The sequence below is a fragment of the Bradysia coprophila genome, unplaced genomic scaffold (assembly GCF_014529535.1).
Source record: "Bradysia coprophila strain Holo2 unplaced genomic scaffold, BU_Bcop_v1 contig_151, whole genome shotgun sequence".
Lineage (NCBI taxonomy): Eukaryota > Metazoa > Arthropoda > Insecta > Diptera > Sciaridae > Bradysia > Bradysia coprophila.
The window spans coordinates 9,011,106-9,025,063 of NW_023503423.1; the positions used below are offsets into that span (position 1 = coordinate 9,011,106).

A 13,958-nucleotide genomic window follows, 5' to 3' on the forward strand; every position below is an offset into this window, starting at 1 on the left:
GCACACTCGGCACATATGTTCTTGACGTTTGATTTCAATCTCCACGTAGAGCGATTTGTTTTCCTATAATTTTTTGTTTTATTTTGTTTTTATTAATTAAAAAGTGAGATTACTGGTACGGATAATGTGGTATTATGATCTGGTGCAACTGATAACGTGCAATTTCGCTAACTCATTCAAATGAAACGTTTCACATTTCTTGTACTTTATACACTCATCGTCGAAGCCGAACAGAGCTAAGAACAAAAAAACCAAATCTACCAGAGATCTAAGAATCCACCGAATCCACACAAATAATAATCAAGCATGACGATCGTTCCGGACATTATCATTTGGTAAATTTGATTAATTTTCGGCCGGTCAATGACACGATGATTCATTGCATTATCTCACATTATTACAGTGCATTAATCATTGGAACACTTGCCATCATACACATTACGACAGTTTTCATTCGGAATGTCGTTCTCGATGGTGCTGATTCGAATTTAACACTGTCCCAACTCATCGATCAACTGAACAGTGAATATGGTTGGACTTTGAAAATTTTGGTTAATTTGTTTGGCTATTCGTGTGTTCTCGTGCCGGGACTGTTAATATTTCAATACACCAAACGGACTCAATATCTGGATCGATGTGGTAAGTTTGCACGCATTTTAGAATTAGTTCGTAAGCTATGGCGGTTATGGTCAGGGCGGGAAAAGTGCATTGGGCTCGTATAACAAAGGTGGTTGATAAGAGCCACCATCCGCTAATATAAGAAACAGTCTCCAAGTTTGAAAGGCGTATCGGGCATGGCCTGATCTCCCAATACGTCCAGTCCGGTTTTAAGTATGGTTACAACAGTGCAGAATTATCTCGTCGGAATGGAACTTTTAAAATTCCAGCACGAGTGTACAATTGAAATCGGTTCCTGTCCTAAACATTTGTCGCAATGTTCTTTATTAAGGACTGAAAGTTTATTAGTTTATCCGTCACTGTATTACTATTAGACCGTATGTGTGAAATAGGCTCTGAAACCTTTCTGACAACCCAGTTCGTTTGTTTCGACTTTATCTAACAAATAAACCATTTTCAGGGAACGGATTCATCCCAAAAGCGGTAAAATTCTGCTTCTCTGGCATCGAATTCGACTACATCGACAGCAGTCATCTGCCAAAATCGATCAACAATACAGCCGTCAAAGATTGTGTCCTCGTTTGCTATTGCTTCGTTGGACTGATGGGCTCGTATCTAACGTGGGGACTGTTACAAGAGCGTATCATGACACAGTCGTACGTCAATTCAGAGGGAAAGCACACATTTTTTAAGGACTCACAGTTTCTGGTGTTCTCCAATCGGGCGTTGGCTTTCGGCATAGCAGCCGCTTATTTAATGACAAAGAAACAAAGTCGAAACCGTGCACCGCTGTACAAGTACTCATACGCCTCATTGTCGAATATAATGAGCACATGGTTTCAGTACGAGGCATTGAAATTTGTCAGCTTTCCCACACAAGTGCTGGCTAAATCGGTGAGTAAAGTGCCTTCGATTAACTACCAAATGATTGCGTATGTCCTGAAATTGTTCCATTCCGTTTTCAGTGCAAGATCATACCGGTAATGCTCATGGGTAAAATAGTGTCCCGCACTAAATACGAATTTCACGAATATTTTACGGCTGTTCTCATATCGGTGGGCATGATCTTTTTTCTGATGGGCAGTGCGACGGGTGCGCCTGGTTCGTCGATAACGACCATAACGGGAGTATTATTTCTGTGTCTGTACATGACATTCGACAGTTTTACGTCAAATTGGCAGGGCGATTTATTTAAAACCTACAAAATGACATCGATGGAAATGATGTGCGGAGTGAATCTGTTCAGCACATTGTTCACGGCAGCTTCACTATCCATCCAGGGTGGATTTATGGAATCGTTGGACTTTGCTACGGAACATAAGAAATTTGTTTTCGATTGTGTGATATTGTCGATTAGTTCGGCCGTTGGGCAATTGTTTATATTCTACACTATAGCCACATTTGGCCCGGTGGTGTTTACGATCATCATGACTGTGCGGCAGGTAAGAAATTCTTTGATTTTTTTTTTTAATCGATCCAAAGGCAGAAAATGAGATCTTTACCTCGTTGGTGGAACTTTATATTGAACCGTTGATGGGTGATACTCGTATTATAGCCGTTACTGTTTCAACAGGCCATGATTTGAAAGCTATGCTATAGAGTGTTCAAAGAGAGTGTCAAAATGAGTGTGCCCCATCGGGTTCAGTTAAATTAACTGGTTTGTTCCTAATTAACTGGACTTTTACATACAAATTTTGACGTATCACCCATCGAGACCAGTTGAATAAGTGGTTTTCTTTCTCTCTTTTTCCGCTCTTTTAACACTGGACAAAAAAACTTTTGTTCTTCGAAATTTATTTTTGAACGGTAGAAGTGGCTTAAAGTGTGTTGGCCGAGTTTTCTAGGAACACATCTCAATTTGACGCTAAAGGGAAAGTGCTCGTCCTAAACGACAAATGACATTTTATAATAAAATTTGCAACGAAGGGTCGGTCGTGTGAGAAAACGTCAGAAATCAAAAATTTGACCTGGCTCCCACGACAGAAATTTGATCTTTAAATTTAATTCGTCGTCTGTGACAAGCATCATTAATTTAACATCAACTTCGATTTTCATCAATGTGTTGCTGACATATGCACTGGACCTTCTCTTCATTTAGCGCTCAAAAACAAACAAGAACGGCCCTCACGAAGTTATGCCTTATGAATATAACAAAATCAAAATTGGTGTTTGGAAATTGAAAAATTAAATTTTCGCTGAAAACCCTGTCGTGCGAAGGACTTAGACAAGTTGAAAATTTTAGATGTTTGGAATGACAAGCCTTTCCATAAAAAGTTTATTTTTCAATTGCATTCTATCTTTGGAACCGTTGGTTTGGCATCAATTTGGATTCTCTTCGACGTGCTACGGCTGAGATACACAAAAAATTACCTTCACAAACGTCATAGAGAACAAATGCTTTTCGTGTCGAGTATCAAGCCTTCATCTTATTGATATACGTGTGGGCTATTCTGTCTAATTTTCTGTCCTATTTTCTTCACTTGGTAAACAAGTAACTAGTTTACCGAGTAAAGAAAATAGGAAATTCCAACAACAAGAGCGATATTTACGGCCAGAGCGAAGCGAGGTGAACACAACGTTTTTCATGCATAAATGTTATCTTTTGCCGTTTTTCCGCTGACAATTCGGAATTCTTTGTTGTGAAAAGCGTTGTGTTTAACTCGGGAAAAAAATTAGAAATTGCATTTTCTCGGGTGAATTGTGAAACAACACTCTAGAAGTGCAATTTCCAACTTGTCTTTCCTCGTTGAACAAATAACTGCTTCTTGTTGGTATCTTATTTAATATGGCATCACCCTACCACATTTTCAAAATTCCCCTTTCGGAACTCTTTTCAGGCAACTGCTATTATCCTGTCCTGCATCGTGTACGACCATCATATATCAAATGTTGGTATCTTCGGTGTGATGATATTCTTTTTTGCAATATTTCTACGTGTCTACAGTCAGCATCGCATGCAAGCTATCCGAAAACGCGCCGAAGCAGCTAAATTACGAATGAACACTTAAAGTTTAAATTAGATTTTTAAAACAGAATTAAAGTAAGAAATTGTGTCTCGATGTTATGTGATGTGGTTGTAAACGTAATGGTTAAAGGAAATGACCAAAGCTTTGAGTGGAAAAAAGAATCTGAATATTCTGGCGATGCTTAACATTTAGCTTAACACAAAAAAGGTTTCCTGAATAGAGTCTATTTTTGAGAGTGTGTATTCCGTACGCACACTTTTCGTTTAAGCTTTTTAATGACAAAAATTGATGTAAGAATTTAGTTTATAAATTTCTTCTGACTGTGTGTCTTGATGTACAGATATAATGTATGTTGCTTATTTGTTACACTGAGTGATTGTATAAATTATTATTGATTTAGCGCTTAATAAATGTGGCAACATTTTGTTTAACATTTTCATTTACTATAAATCAATCTCTTAGTTCGCACTATTGAGAGAGCTTGAAACTTCTTTAACCGAATTTACACGTTGTGTCATTCATATCTGTGTCGACAATAGATAGGGCACTGGTGGGTGAATTTTATTCAACGACTCGGTGTGAAGTTTAATCAAATATCCGCAGTTTCGATTTTTTTTAGAGTGGTTTGCGCTCCTGGGTCTCGATATCTAATACTTCTTCAGGCAATATTTTTTTTTTTTTCAAAAACACCTTTATTGGTATGAATAGTACAATCTTAACTATTTGTTAATTTATTACTAGGGTTGAGTTGTACTATCTTCCTTTTACTTGCGTAATTAGAAGAAAGTAAGACTTGTGTGGGTTTTACGACCCAATGGTCGAGTCCCTATGCGGTGTGCTGTTTTCATCCTTCATGTCAGTTCGTGGGGTTTAACACGTTTCAGCCTCCTTATTTCATTTGTTATATCTAGTAATAAGATGGCTTCTACGTTGGTGTGGTGAAGCAGTCTTTTTTCGTGTTTGATGGCGTTTTCCCGAATTACATCGGCAACCCATTGTATTTTTAAATCTTTGTGAATTTCTTTGTTTGTCACGTAACGATATGCGTTGGTGATCATGCGAAGAAAGTTGTTTTGACTTGTTTGGATGATATCTGTGTTTGATTTTTTAGCACAGCCCCAAAGAGTAGAGCCGTACATCCAGATAGGTGCGAAAATTGATTTGTAAATCAATCTTTTACAATACAGGTTAAGTTTAGAGTTGTATCCGACTAACCAGTACATTTGTCTCGTTTTGTGTTTGATTTGCTCAGCTTTTTGCTTCACATGATGTTTCCAGTTTAGTTTGTTGTCCAGGTTTAATCCTAGATATTTAGCTGACTCTGCCTGCGGAATGGGAATCCCATTGAGGTAAATGCGGAGATTGCTGTTTATGTGACGCAATGCGAAAGTGACGTGATTAGATTTTGACTCATTGAGTTTTATTTTCCAATCGATGGTCCACTGATTTATTTTATCCAAAGCATTTTGTAAATGTTTAACTGCCTCCGACTGCGATGTATCTGTTGCCATGATCGCTGTGTCGTCTGCGAAGGTTCCAATGAAAGAGTTTGTGGTTACAGGTATGTCAGCAGTATATATAGTGTATAAGAAAGGTGCCAATACACTTCCTTGTGGTACTCCTGCTAGTATTGGATAGAAGTTTGAATAGGTTTCTTCGTCTTTTACTCTGAACGTTCTCTCCGATAGGTATGATTCAAGCAGTTGACAGTAGTTGCCTGGAAAGAGTGTACTCATTTTATATGTGAGTCCTTCGTGCCACACTTTATCAAATGCCTGTGATACATCCAGGAATGCTGCCGGGCAGTACTCCTTTTTTTCGAATGCACTCTCAATTTTAGTAGTGAGTCTATGAATTTGTTCAATTGTTGAATGGTTGTTTCTAAAACCGAATTGAAAATCGGGGATTTTCACCAAAGGTTTTAGTCGTTTTATCAGCAACTTCTCGAATATTTTTGAGATTGTGGGTAGCAGTGAGATCGGCCTGTACGAGGTTACTTTTTCTGGCGGTTTATCTGGTTTTCTTAGCATAATTACTTGCGCAATTTTGAAGCTTTTTGGTACATAATTGAATTTAAGGCATGCATTGAACAGATATGTAATCATGTACACCGCATGTGCTGGCAGTTCTTTCAATACTCCTGGTGCTAATTCATCTATACCTGGAGCCTTTTTCTTGTTTAGTTTATCTATTTCTGTTGCAATTTCATATGGAGTGAATTTTTTGAACTTTTTGTCAGGTCGGTAGGTTGGTGTTGTGTCTACATTTGATTGTATGTCATTGTGAGGTTGAAAGACTTCTGCAAGATGTTTTGCAAAGAATTCCGTTTTTTCAGTATCCTTTCGTAACCAAATACCTCTGGAGTCTTTTATGGGAGGGATTTGGACGCATGGGCGTTTGAATCGTCTCGTCGCTTTCCATAGAGAGTAGTCTCTATCTTTACTCGAACTTAAATTGCTTAGGTAGTTTTCAAAACTTTCTTGTCTATACTGCTTTGTAACTTTATTAACTCTGTTACTAATATTGTTGAAGATTCTTTTGTCACTTTGGTTTCTGCTCCTATGCCAAAGTCTTCTCGCTTTTCTCCTTTCCTTGATAAGCTCTCTTATTTCGGCTGGATAATTGATTTCGTGAATAAGTTTTTCTTTTGGTTCCGGAGTTGCTGTTCTTGCCGCAATTTGCAGAAGATTGATAAAATTTTCCGTTTGTAGATCAAGCTCCTGTTTTGATTTCAGGCTAGCGTTGAGGTTGATTGACTCTTCAACTAAATTTCTGAAGAGTTCCCAGTCGGTGCATTTGTTAGTTAGATTTTCTTTTTTCTTTTTTAGTATGACTGTAGCATTGAGATTAAGAATCACTGGTGTATGATCTGATGTCAGGTCCACCATGTTTACTACTTCCATGTTGTTGTGTGATATTCCTCTTGAAATGAAGAAATCCAATAGATCTGGTACCTTTTTCTGGTCTGTAGGCCAGTACGTTGGCTTACGGCCGGAGTGGTAACTACAGTTTTCTTTTTTGATTGCGTTTAGAAGACCGTTGCCTTTAACCGGAGTTATCAGCCTCGCTCCCCATGCTGTGTGTTTCGTGTTGAAGTCACCTCCAATGATGAACCTTTGGCCCAATATTCCGAAGATTTCCATCCATTCTGAATATATTGGAGTAGATTTTGGTGGGCAATATGCGGCAGCTATATTTACATCTTGATTGTTGAACTGAATTGTAATTACAGTCGCTTGTATAAACTCTTTCTGTATGCTGTTTTGTGTATGATATTTTATATTTTTTTTAATGATTATCGCTGAGCCACCCCTGGCTCTTTCGTTCGGATGATTTGTCCAGTGGACTTCAAAACCTTTAATTGTTATGTGACTTTTTTCGGTGAAATGTGTTTCAGATATAAAAGCAATATCTATGTTGTTTATTCGTAGGAAAATTTCCAACTCTTGAGCCCTAGCGTTGAGCCCATTTGCGTTCCAGTTCATGATGCGCAGGAACTTGCTTATCATTTTTTGTTTTTGTTGACTTTAGTTTTTTGGGCAGTCGGTTTGTTTTCCAACTTTGCCAATCGGTTTGACAAAAGTCCAATACTTAGGTCAATATTGGTTTTTAGTTGTGTGAGCAATGACAGTATATCTGCGTTTGACGGCTCGTTCGTTTCAGAGTTTTCAATTTTGTTTGATATTTTATTTTCTTTATTTTCCAAATTTTTTGTGACTTGCGCGAAAGTTAGTCCTTTTTTGACTTCCTTGTATTTTGTTGTAACTTCTAAGTTTTTTTCACTGAGCCGGTTTACTACCGACTTGGTTTGGTTTTGATTTTTGATTTTTTTCTGATATGTTGGGCAACCTTTATAATTTGCTGTGTGTCCTTCATTTTGGCAAAGGGCACATTTCGGAGTTACGTTTGGTCTCTTCGTACAGGCGCTTGTAGCATGTTTTCCGGCACATTTGACGCAAACTGGATTTCTCGTACAAAAATTTTTTGTATGTCCTAGTTGCTGGCAGTTTATGCACTGAGGGATGGATTTTATTTGTTTGGGAGGTTCTACTGTTATCTTACAGTGTAGAATGTTTTTAACAGCAAAAATCTCTTTATTGTTTTCTTTTTGTTTCAATTCAATTAGGAATAGAGGAAATTTTTTTTCCTCTGTAGTTCCGTCTTTGCCTTTGGTTTTTTTAACTATGTTTGTGATTTTAGTAGGCTCGTGGCCTAACTCAATTAAATCATCTGTTATTTCTTTTACATCACACGATGGATGTAATCCTCTAATGACTGCACGAAAGCTTTTTTCACTTTTTAACTGGTATGTATAATATTCAATACCTTTGAATTCACTTTCTTCGGAACTTTGATTCTCAATGAATTTTTTGACTTTCCTGTAGTCTTCTTCGTTTTGCAGAGTGACTTTTACGTCATTGCTGGCGACTGATTTGAACTGTGCTGTTGTAGCCATTTCCAAAATTTTTTTGCTGAATTTGTTAAAATCGGTTACATTGCTTACATTAAAAGGTGGCGGCAATGGCGGATTTTTCTGGTTTGATTCCGTTAATTTCGGTGATTTTTCTTTGGTGGATGAATTTTTTTGGTTGTTGTTTTTGCGTCTTCTTTTAACTGATTGAGTTTTAAATGGATCAATTTCTTTTTCCAAATCACTTTCATCTGTGGTATAGACGATTTGTTTTCCGTCATCTCCAGATTTTAAATGATCCGTTATAGCTTTTTGTAGTGAATTTTCTAGCTCAGCTATCTTTTTCTTTAGCTCGTCATTTTCAGCACAAAGTTTTTGAGCTAAATTATTGTTTTGTATTAGCAGATCATATTCTGATTGCTTAATTTTAACACTGGGTTCATTTTTTGGCGATGAGCCAAACATTTTAATTTAATTATTTATGATTCACAATGTTATTGACACTAAACTATGTTGCATATGAACACTATTTATTGCGCAGTTAATATGAATCTTTATTCTATACAGATAATTGATTGTTTTTATTTTAAATGTTTCTTTTTTCACTAAATTGTCACTTTTACTCGTATTACAATTGAATCACAAGTATGCAACGTAGTACAAGGAAATGTCAATGACTTGGTTAGTCATAATTAAATAGGTTGTCACTCTTACTCATATTACACGTGAATCACAATGAAATATATGTAATTAATGAAGTGTTGATGACTTGATTAGTCATTCATTAGTAAGAAATCATTACTGAATTTATTTTTTTTTTAATTTCTGTTTGAACTGTTTATATTTTTATTAAGAGCAAAATAAAAATACGTCTGTTCACTCGAACGGTCGAATGAAGAATCTTTTTTCAGGCAATATGAAGGACAAAATAGGATCCGATTTTTCGAAGTCGACTTTCCTTTTTTTTAGGAAGTACAACCAGTAAAAAAACGATCTTTTCAACAATCAAATATTTACAATAAATAAAAATCATCAATTCTATTACGTCCCAAGGTCCCTAAAATGCAACTAAAATTTCTTCGCTGAATCGCAATGGAAACCTTCTGTAGCAGGTAGTCCATAGAGCGCGGTTCCCCAGAAGCCTTTTGCAACCATGCTACCTAGTGATTGAAAAGCAATAGGTGTGAATAAATAATTATCTTTTAAACAAATGTAATGATTGTGCTTAGATCTTTCGGCATTATCAGCAATCGAACCAGCTTTTTTGGATGACTGATTAACATAAGAAGGGGCTAGGGTATCTCTAATGGTTACATCCCATAAAATAGGTCTACCGTGACTCCATGGAATTAGAGTCATACCATCCGGTCTTTTCCCGTCATCTCTAGAAATTCCCGGAGGCTATACTAAATTCGAAAACCCTGCAGAAGAAAATGCATGAGAAAAGATTTTGTTAACTTCATCATGTCCAGGAATCCATCCTCCGCTTTTATTGCAAGATAAACCATGTAAGCCATCCTTCTTAACATTTTTACCACAAAGACATTTATGTTCTTCGCATAATTGACAACCTAGTCGAAGACCAACAGCAATTCGTGCAGAATTGTTATCTAATAATAAGCCTAACTGACTCGATGGAACTACTTGTAGCCACTTTGAAGATTCTTTAGTAGATGACGCAAGCAGTCGAGCACGAGCAGTTGGCTCACTAGAATCAAACATTTCCGAAAATTTACATTTGATCCTCGGTAGGTCCCAATTCTTTTGCACTTTCTTGGCTCGAAATCATTTCAACTTCAGGAAATATTTCTCTTGGCAACCAGTCGACGTCAAACCAGTCCATAAAAACTTCTAGTGGCTCACAGTGACCAAAAAATTACTTTTCAGACTATGGTCAGGAACAACTTCATATTACACTGAAAAATCGACGACACGAGAAACGACGACTTTCTGAAGAAACGGCGAGTTCCAGAAGAAAAGATGAGTAGTCGCCTATTCTTCAGAAACTCACTTTTTCTTCAGAAAATCGCTGTTTTTTAACATGATATAGTGCATATTGCTTGTACGAAATGTTAAAAAGGCGAGAAGAAATGACCACTTCCTGAAGAAAAGGTGAGTTCTTGAAGAATCAGCGACTACTCACCTTTTCTTCGGGACCTCGCCGTTTCTTCAGTGCAATCAGCTTCATGTGAAAAATCAAAAAATGTAAAATGTAGCGGTACATTGGACCATTCTCACCTATATTTTTCGCTCACACTAATCTAATTACCGTTTTAATTAAATGAGCTATGACCCTAAAAAGTGCTGGCATTCTTATGCTTCGTGAAACGAAATGTGCCCATGGTTTTTCGGATTCGGTGAAATTGATCACCATTTGCGAAGCAGTGAAGCAAGTAAATTATTGTTCTCAACGAATAAAGATTTGGAAGATTCTGAATCTAAAATACAGGAAGACAATTAATACCTCTGATATGGAAGACACACCTCTCAAATATTAATCTAAAAATGCAAATTTTAACTCTTTCGTCAAATAAAACTCACAAGATTGAGTACTTGGTCACCAAATTTAAAAATACTCCTCATGAATCAACATACCTCGTTGACCCAAATTCCGTGAGTCATTGATTCGATTGTCGATTTTTTTCTTATCACAACAAAGGAAAACTTCTGCACCAATGTGATTTGCAACGAGATTGTCGAACCGTGTGTTTTCTAGTTTTGTAAAGTCCAAAGTCGCGGTGCATCCATCAATTAAGAAATAATCTCCGCGGTTTATGCTGCCCATGACGAGAATAGATAAGTTTTTATCTTCCTTATCTCACGACTTTTTATGCGTGTTTCTGCGGAACCAATAGCCAGTCAATTTTAATCGATCCATTGGTAAACATCTTACGTTAATTCATTATATAATAAAATGACCAAATTACTCGGAGTAATTGTGTTGTCGTTGGCTGTTTGTACGGCTACAAGTTTAAGTGTTAAACCGCAAGTTGTCGGAGTTAATGAAGTTGACACGAAATCGGTAGTCGACGATTCAATAAGAAATTTGTTGGAAAGTCTAAGATACTCACTCAGATGTGGCTTCCCCGATCAAGGTATTCCACCACTAGCTCCTCTTTACATCAAATCGGCTGAAGTAAATGAAAGGGGACTGTTGTATAAGTAAGTTAAATTGAGTTGCATCCACCAATTGCATCTGACCCAATTTCCTCCTTTCCATTCGTAGCATTCAAGGGAATGTTCGTGATTTTACAGTAGCAGGTATCGATGGGTACACCGTGGATACTGCCACGTTAAATGTACTCACACTCCGTGCCTCAATTGGCATAACATTCCCGCGAATTTCATTGACTAGTCTCTACAATCTCGATGCGTTGCTTTTGCGATTCATTCCCATATTCGGTCATGGAAGACTGGCATTTGATGTTAACGGTAAAACGAAACAAAGGTTCTCCACGTCGGATGCAAATTTTAACTTTTCTGTGAAATAGATCTTTCGGTTCAAGCCAATGGACGGATGGTATTGAGTCTTCGGACAGGGCGTTTGAATTTAACTTCGCTGGACGTTGATGTTAACATGGGATCACCTTTTGTAAGGAAGAGTTAAATTAAATTCAGAGAAATGATGGCAGGCTTACTGACTCTCACATATAATTCCAGAGTGACAGCACTGGCGTGTACGATTCACGAATGTTAAGCACTATTTTCAATATTGGTTTCGAAAGAATAGTGCAGACCATCTTCAACGACAATAAAGAGAATCTTGAGACTGAGCTCGAAAACCTATTGATCCCATTCGCTAATCAATATTTGAACGAACTAACGCTTGCCGATTTAGTGAATGGTGGAATCGGTGGTGGAACCGGTGGACCACACTTGGATCCCGATACTGGTGATCTTGTATGTTTTGCTGACAAAGAAGAAGAAAAGGATCCGTCCACCACCGAGTATGTACCTCTACCTTCTGCAGAGACATCCACGATTGTGAATCCAAGCGAACCCGCTGCAGATACGTCCACGAGCGTGAATCCAAGTGAACCGGATGATTTAACAACTGTTCCTGATTCGACAACTGAAAGGGGAAGCGAAAGTACAACATTACAAGCTCCAGATGACGTATCCAATTCAAGTCATTTCTTCTTTGACAAATTTCAGGTGATGATCTTTACGATCGCTTCGATCATCAGCTTGAGAATTCTGTAAAGAAGTTGTTGCGGAACGCTTTTAAATTTATGTGAGACGTGGCACGTAATGCAGTTTATGCATGACAAAGGAAAAGTTTGTGTTTGAATAGTAGAATTAAAACAGATTAATAAACCGTAAGATCTTAGAATTTCGAATGTTACATTTAAATAAAAGGCATTTAATAGATAGCCAAGTATCGGCAAAAGCGTCTAGACTTACATAAATCCTTCCGTGATGTAAATCATTCAAGACACTGGCTTTTTGCGTCCGAAATTGAAAATTTACAACGACATAAAGAACAACAATTTATGCGTTCAATAACATGCTGATAAAACAAATCAATCTTCTCATTAGATAAGCCCATATCGTTGAACACTTAACAATTTATCAGATCGAAATTGTCGTCTTCAAAGAAACGCTTTGATTTATTTACGACAATTATAAAGGGGGCAAAATTTGTGGTATTTGCGAATCAAATATACAAAATATAAAATGTTTCACATCCTCACAGCTGGAAGATAAGAACTTTTTCATGTGGAGGTGTAGTTTAACACTGGTGATTACTAGCTCTATTAGGAACTGTACCGTTTTTGGAAATTGTCACAGCTGCTTTAAAGCAAATAGTCGCATTGAGTGGTCACCGGACATTGTGGAGTTAGTTTGGCACCTGAATAAGCTGAGACTTTCGGTAACTCCCATATGCCTTTGTAGACTGGAAGAAGAGACGTTCGTGTACATAGTATGTGGTTACCTGAAGTAACCCTCCAAAGTTGCTCCTTTCAAAAGGAAAGTAATCCCAAATGACGACTGGGATCAAGAGACAAAGGATCATCATATCTGGTTTTAAATATCATTAACTGATCAGAGGAATGATCGCTGTGTGTAATTACTCCGAGGACTCTAGGTGCTTGGAAATATAAATATCCAGAAACCACAACTTTCCACGTGTTATGACTGATAACTACGAAAATTATTGCTGACTATTGTAACGGCTGTGAAAACGGGTGCCGTTGGCACTGTTGATATGGAAACGGTACGTTAAGCGAAGCCAAGGAATTCGTATCAATTTGTTGGATCATGATTGGATTAAATGTTGTAACTGAAGACTGGCGTGTTCACGATGTCCCTTAACAAAAAATAAAGTTTTTCTAAAAGTTACCCAAAAAATGACTTCTGATCCGAATGCTAGGACCTAAAAGGAGTTAAAAACCGCTTTGCTTAGTCTTCGGCTAGATCCTTCCCGATAGTCGACTTGTGAAAATAGCGACATTTTCAAGATTCTTCAGAAAGTGATGAAACAGGCGTTTTTTATTTTATTTTTTATCGATTCTGAGCAAAAAATTGTTCTACGGCATGTCTCTAAGATTTTTAATTCTTTTTACAAAGCTAATTCGATGTACCAAATTGCACCAAAAATACACCTAAAGCAGCTATGGGGAAAGATCTAGCCGAAGACTAAGCAAAGCGGTTTTGAACTCCTTTTAGGTCCTAGCACTCGGATCAGAAGACATTTTTTGGGTAAGTTTCAGAAAAACTTTATTTTTTGTTAAGGGGCACCGTGTGTTCCAAAAGAAATTTTTCGGTGGCAGCGGCGATATCATTTCTAGCTCTTTAATCATCGATCAGAGCTCATTTTTTTGGAATTTTAATTTTGTAAGACTCTGAAACTTCCGGAAATGTTTTGAATTTTTGTGGGAAATTTTCACGAAATATTCAGAATTTTTCAGAAATACAATTCTAAATAATTATCCTGGCCCAAGGCTCGCCTTCTACACTTA

The 13,958-nt window shown here is 37.3% G+C and overlaps 2 protein-coding genes across 3 annotated transcripts; both read left to right on the forward strand.

Moving 5' to 3' along the window:
- LOC119074884 (adenosine 3'-phospho 5'-phosphosulfate transporter 1) lies at positions 1–4,015 on the forward strand. Its single transcript, XM_037181225.1, has 5 exons — positions 1–335; positions 404–639; positions 1,079–1,512; positions 1,584–2,060; positions 3,456–4,015. Exons 1-5 carry the CDS (start codon positions 307–309, stop codon positions 3,624–3,626), a joined length of 1,347 nt encoding a protein of 448 aa, XP_037037120.1. The 5' UTR covers positions 1–306; the 3' UTR covers positions 3,627–4,015.
- A 6,818-nt stretch (positions 4,016–10,833) lies between these two features.
- On the forward strand, positions 10,834–12,378 carry LOC119074891. 2 transcript variants are annotated; one of them, XM_037181235.1, is made up of 5 exons: positions 10,834–11,157; positions 11,222–11,427; positions 11,487–11,587; positions 11,656–12,085; positions 12,151–12,378. In XM_037181235.1, exons 1-5 carry the CDS (start codon positions 10,910–10,912, stop codon positions 12,231–12,233), a joined length of 1,068 nt encoding a protein of 355 aa, XP_037037130.1. In that variant the 5' UTR covers positions 10,834–10,909; the 3' UTR covers positions 12,234–12,378. The 2 variants fall into 2 exon arrangements, with proteins under 2 accessions (XP_037037130.1, XP_037037129.1); XM_037181234.1 differs by having other exon boundaries at positions 11,656–12,335.
- Positions 12,379–13,958: the final 1,580 nt, after the last annotated feature.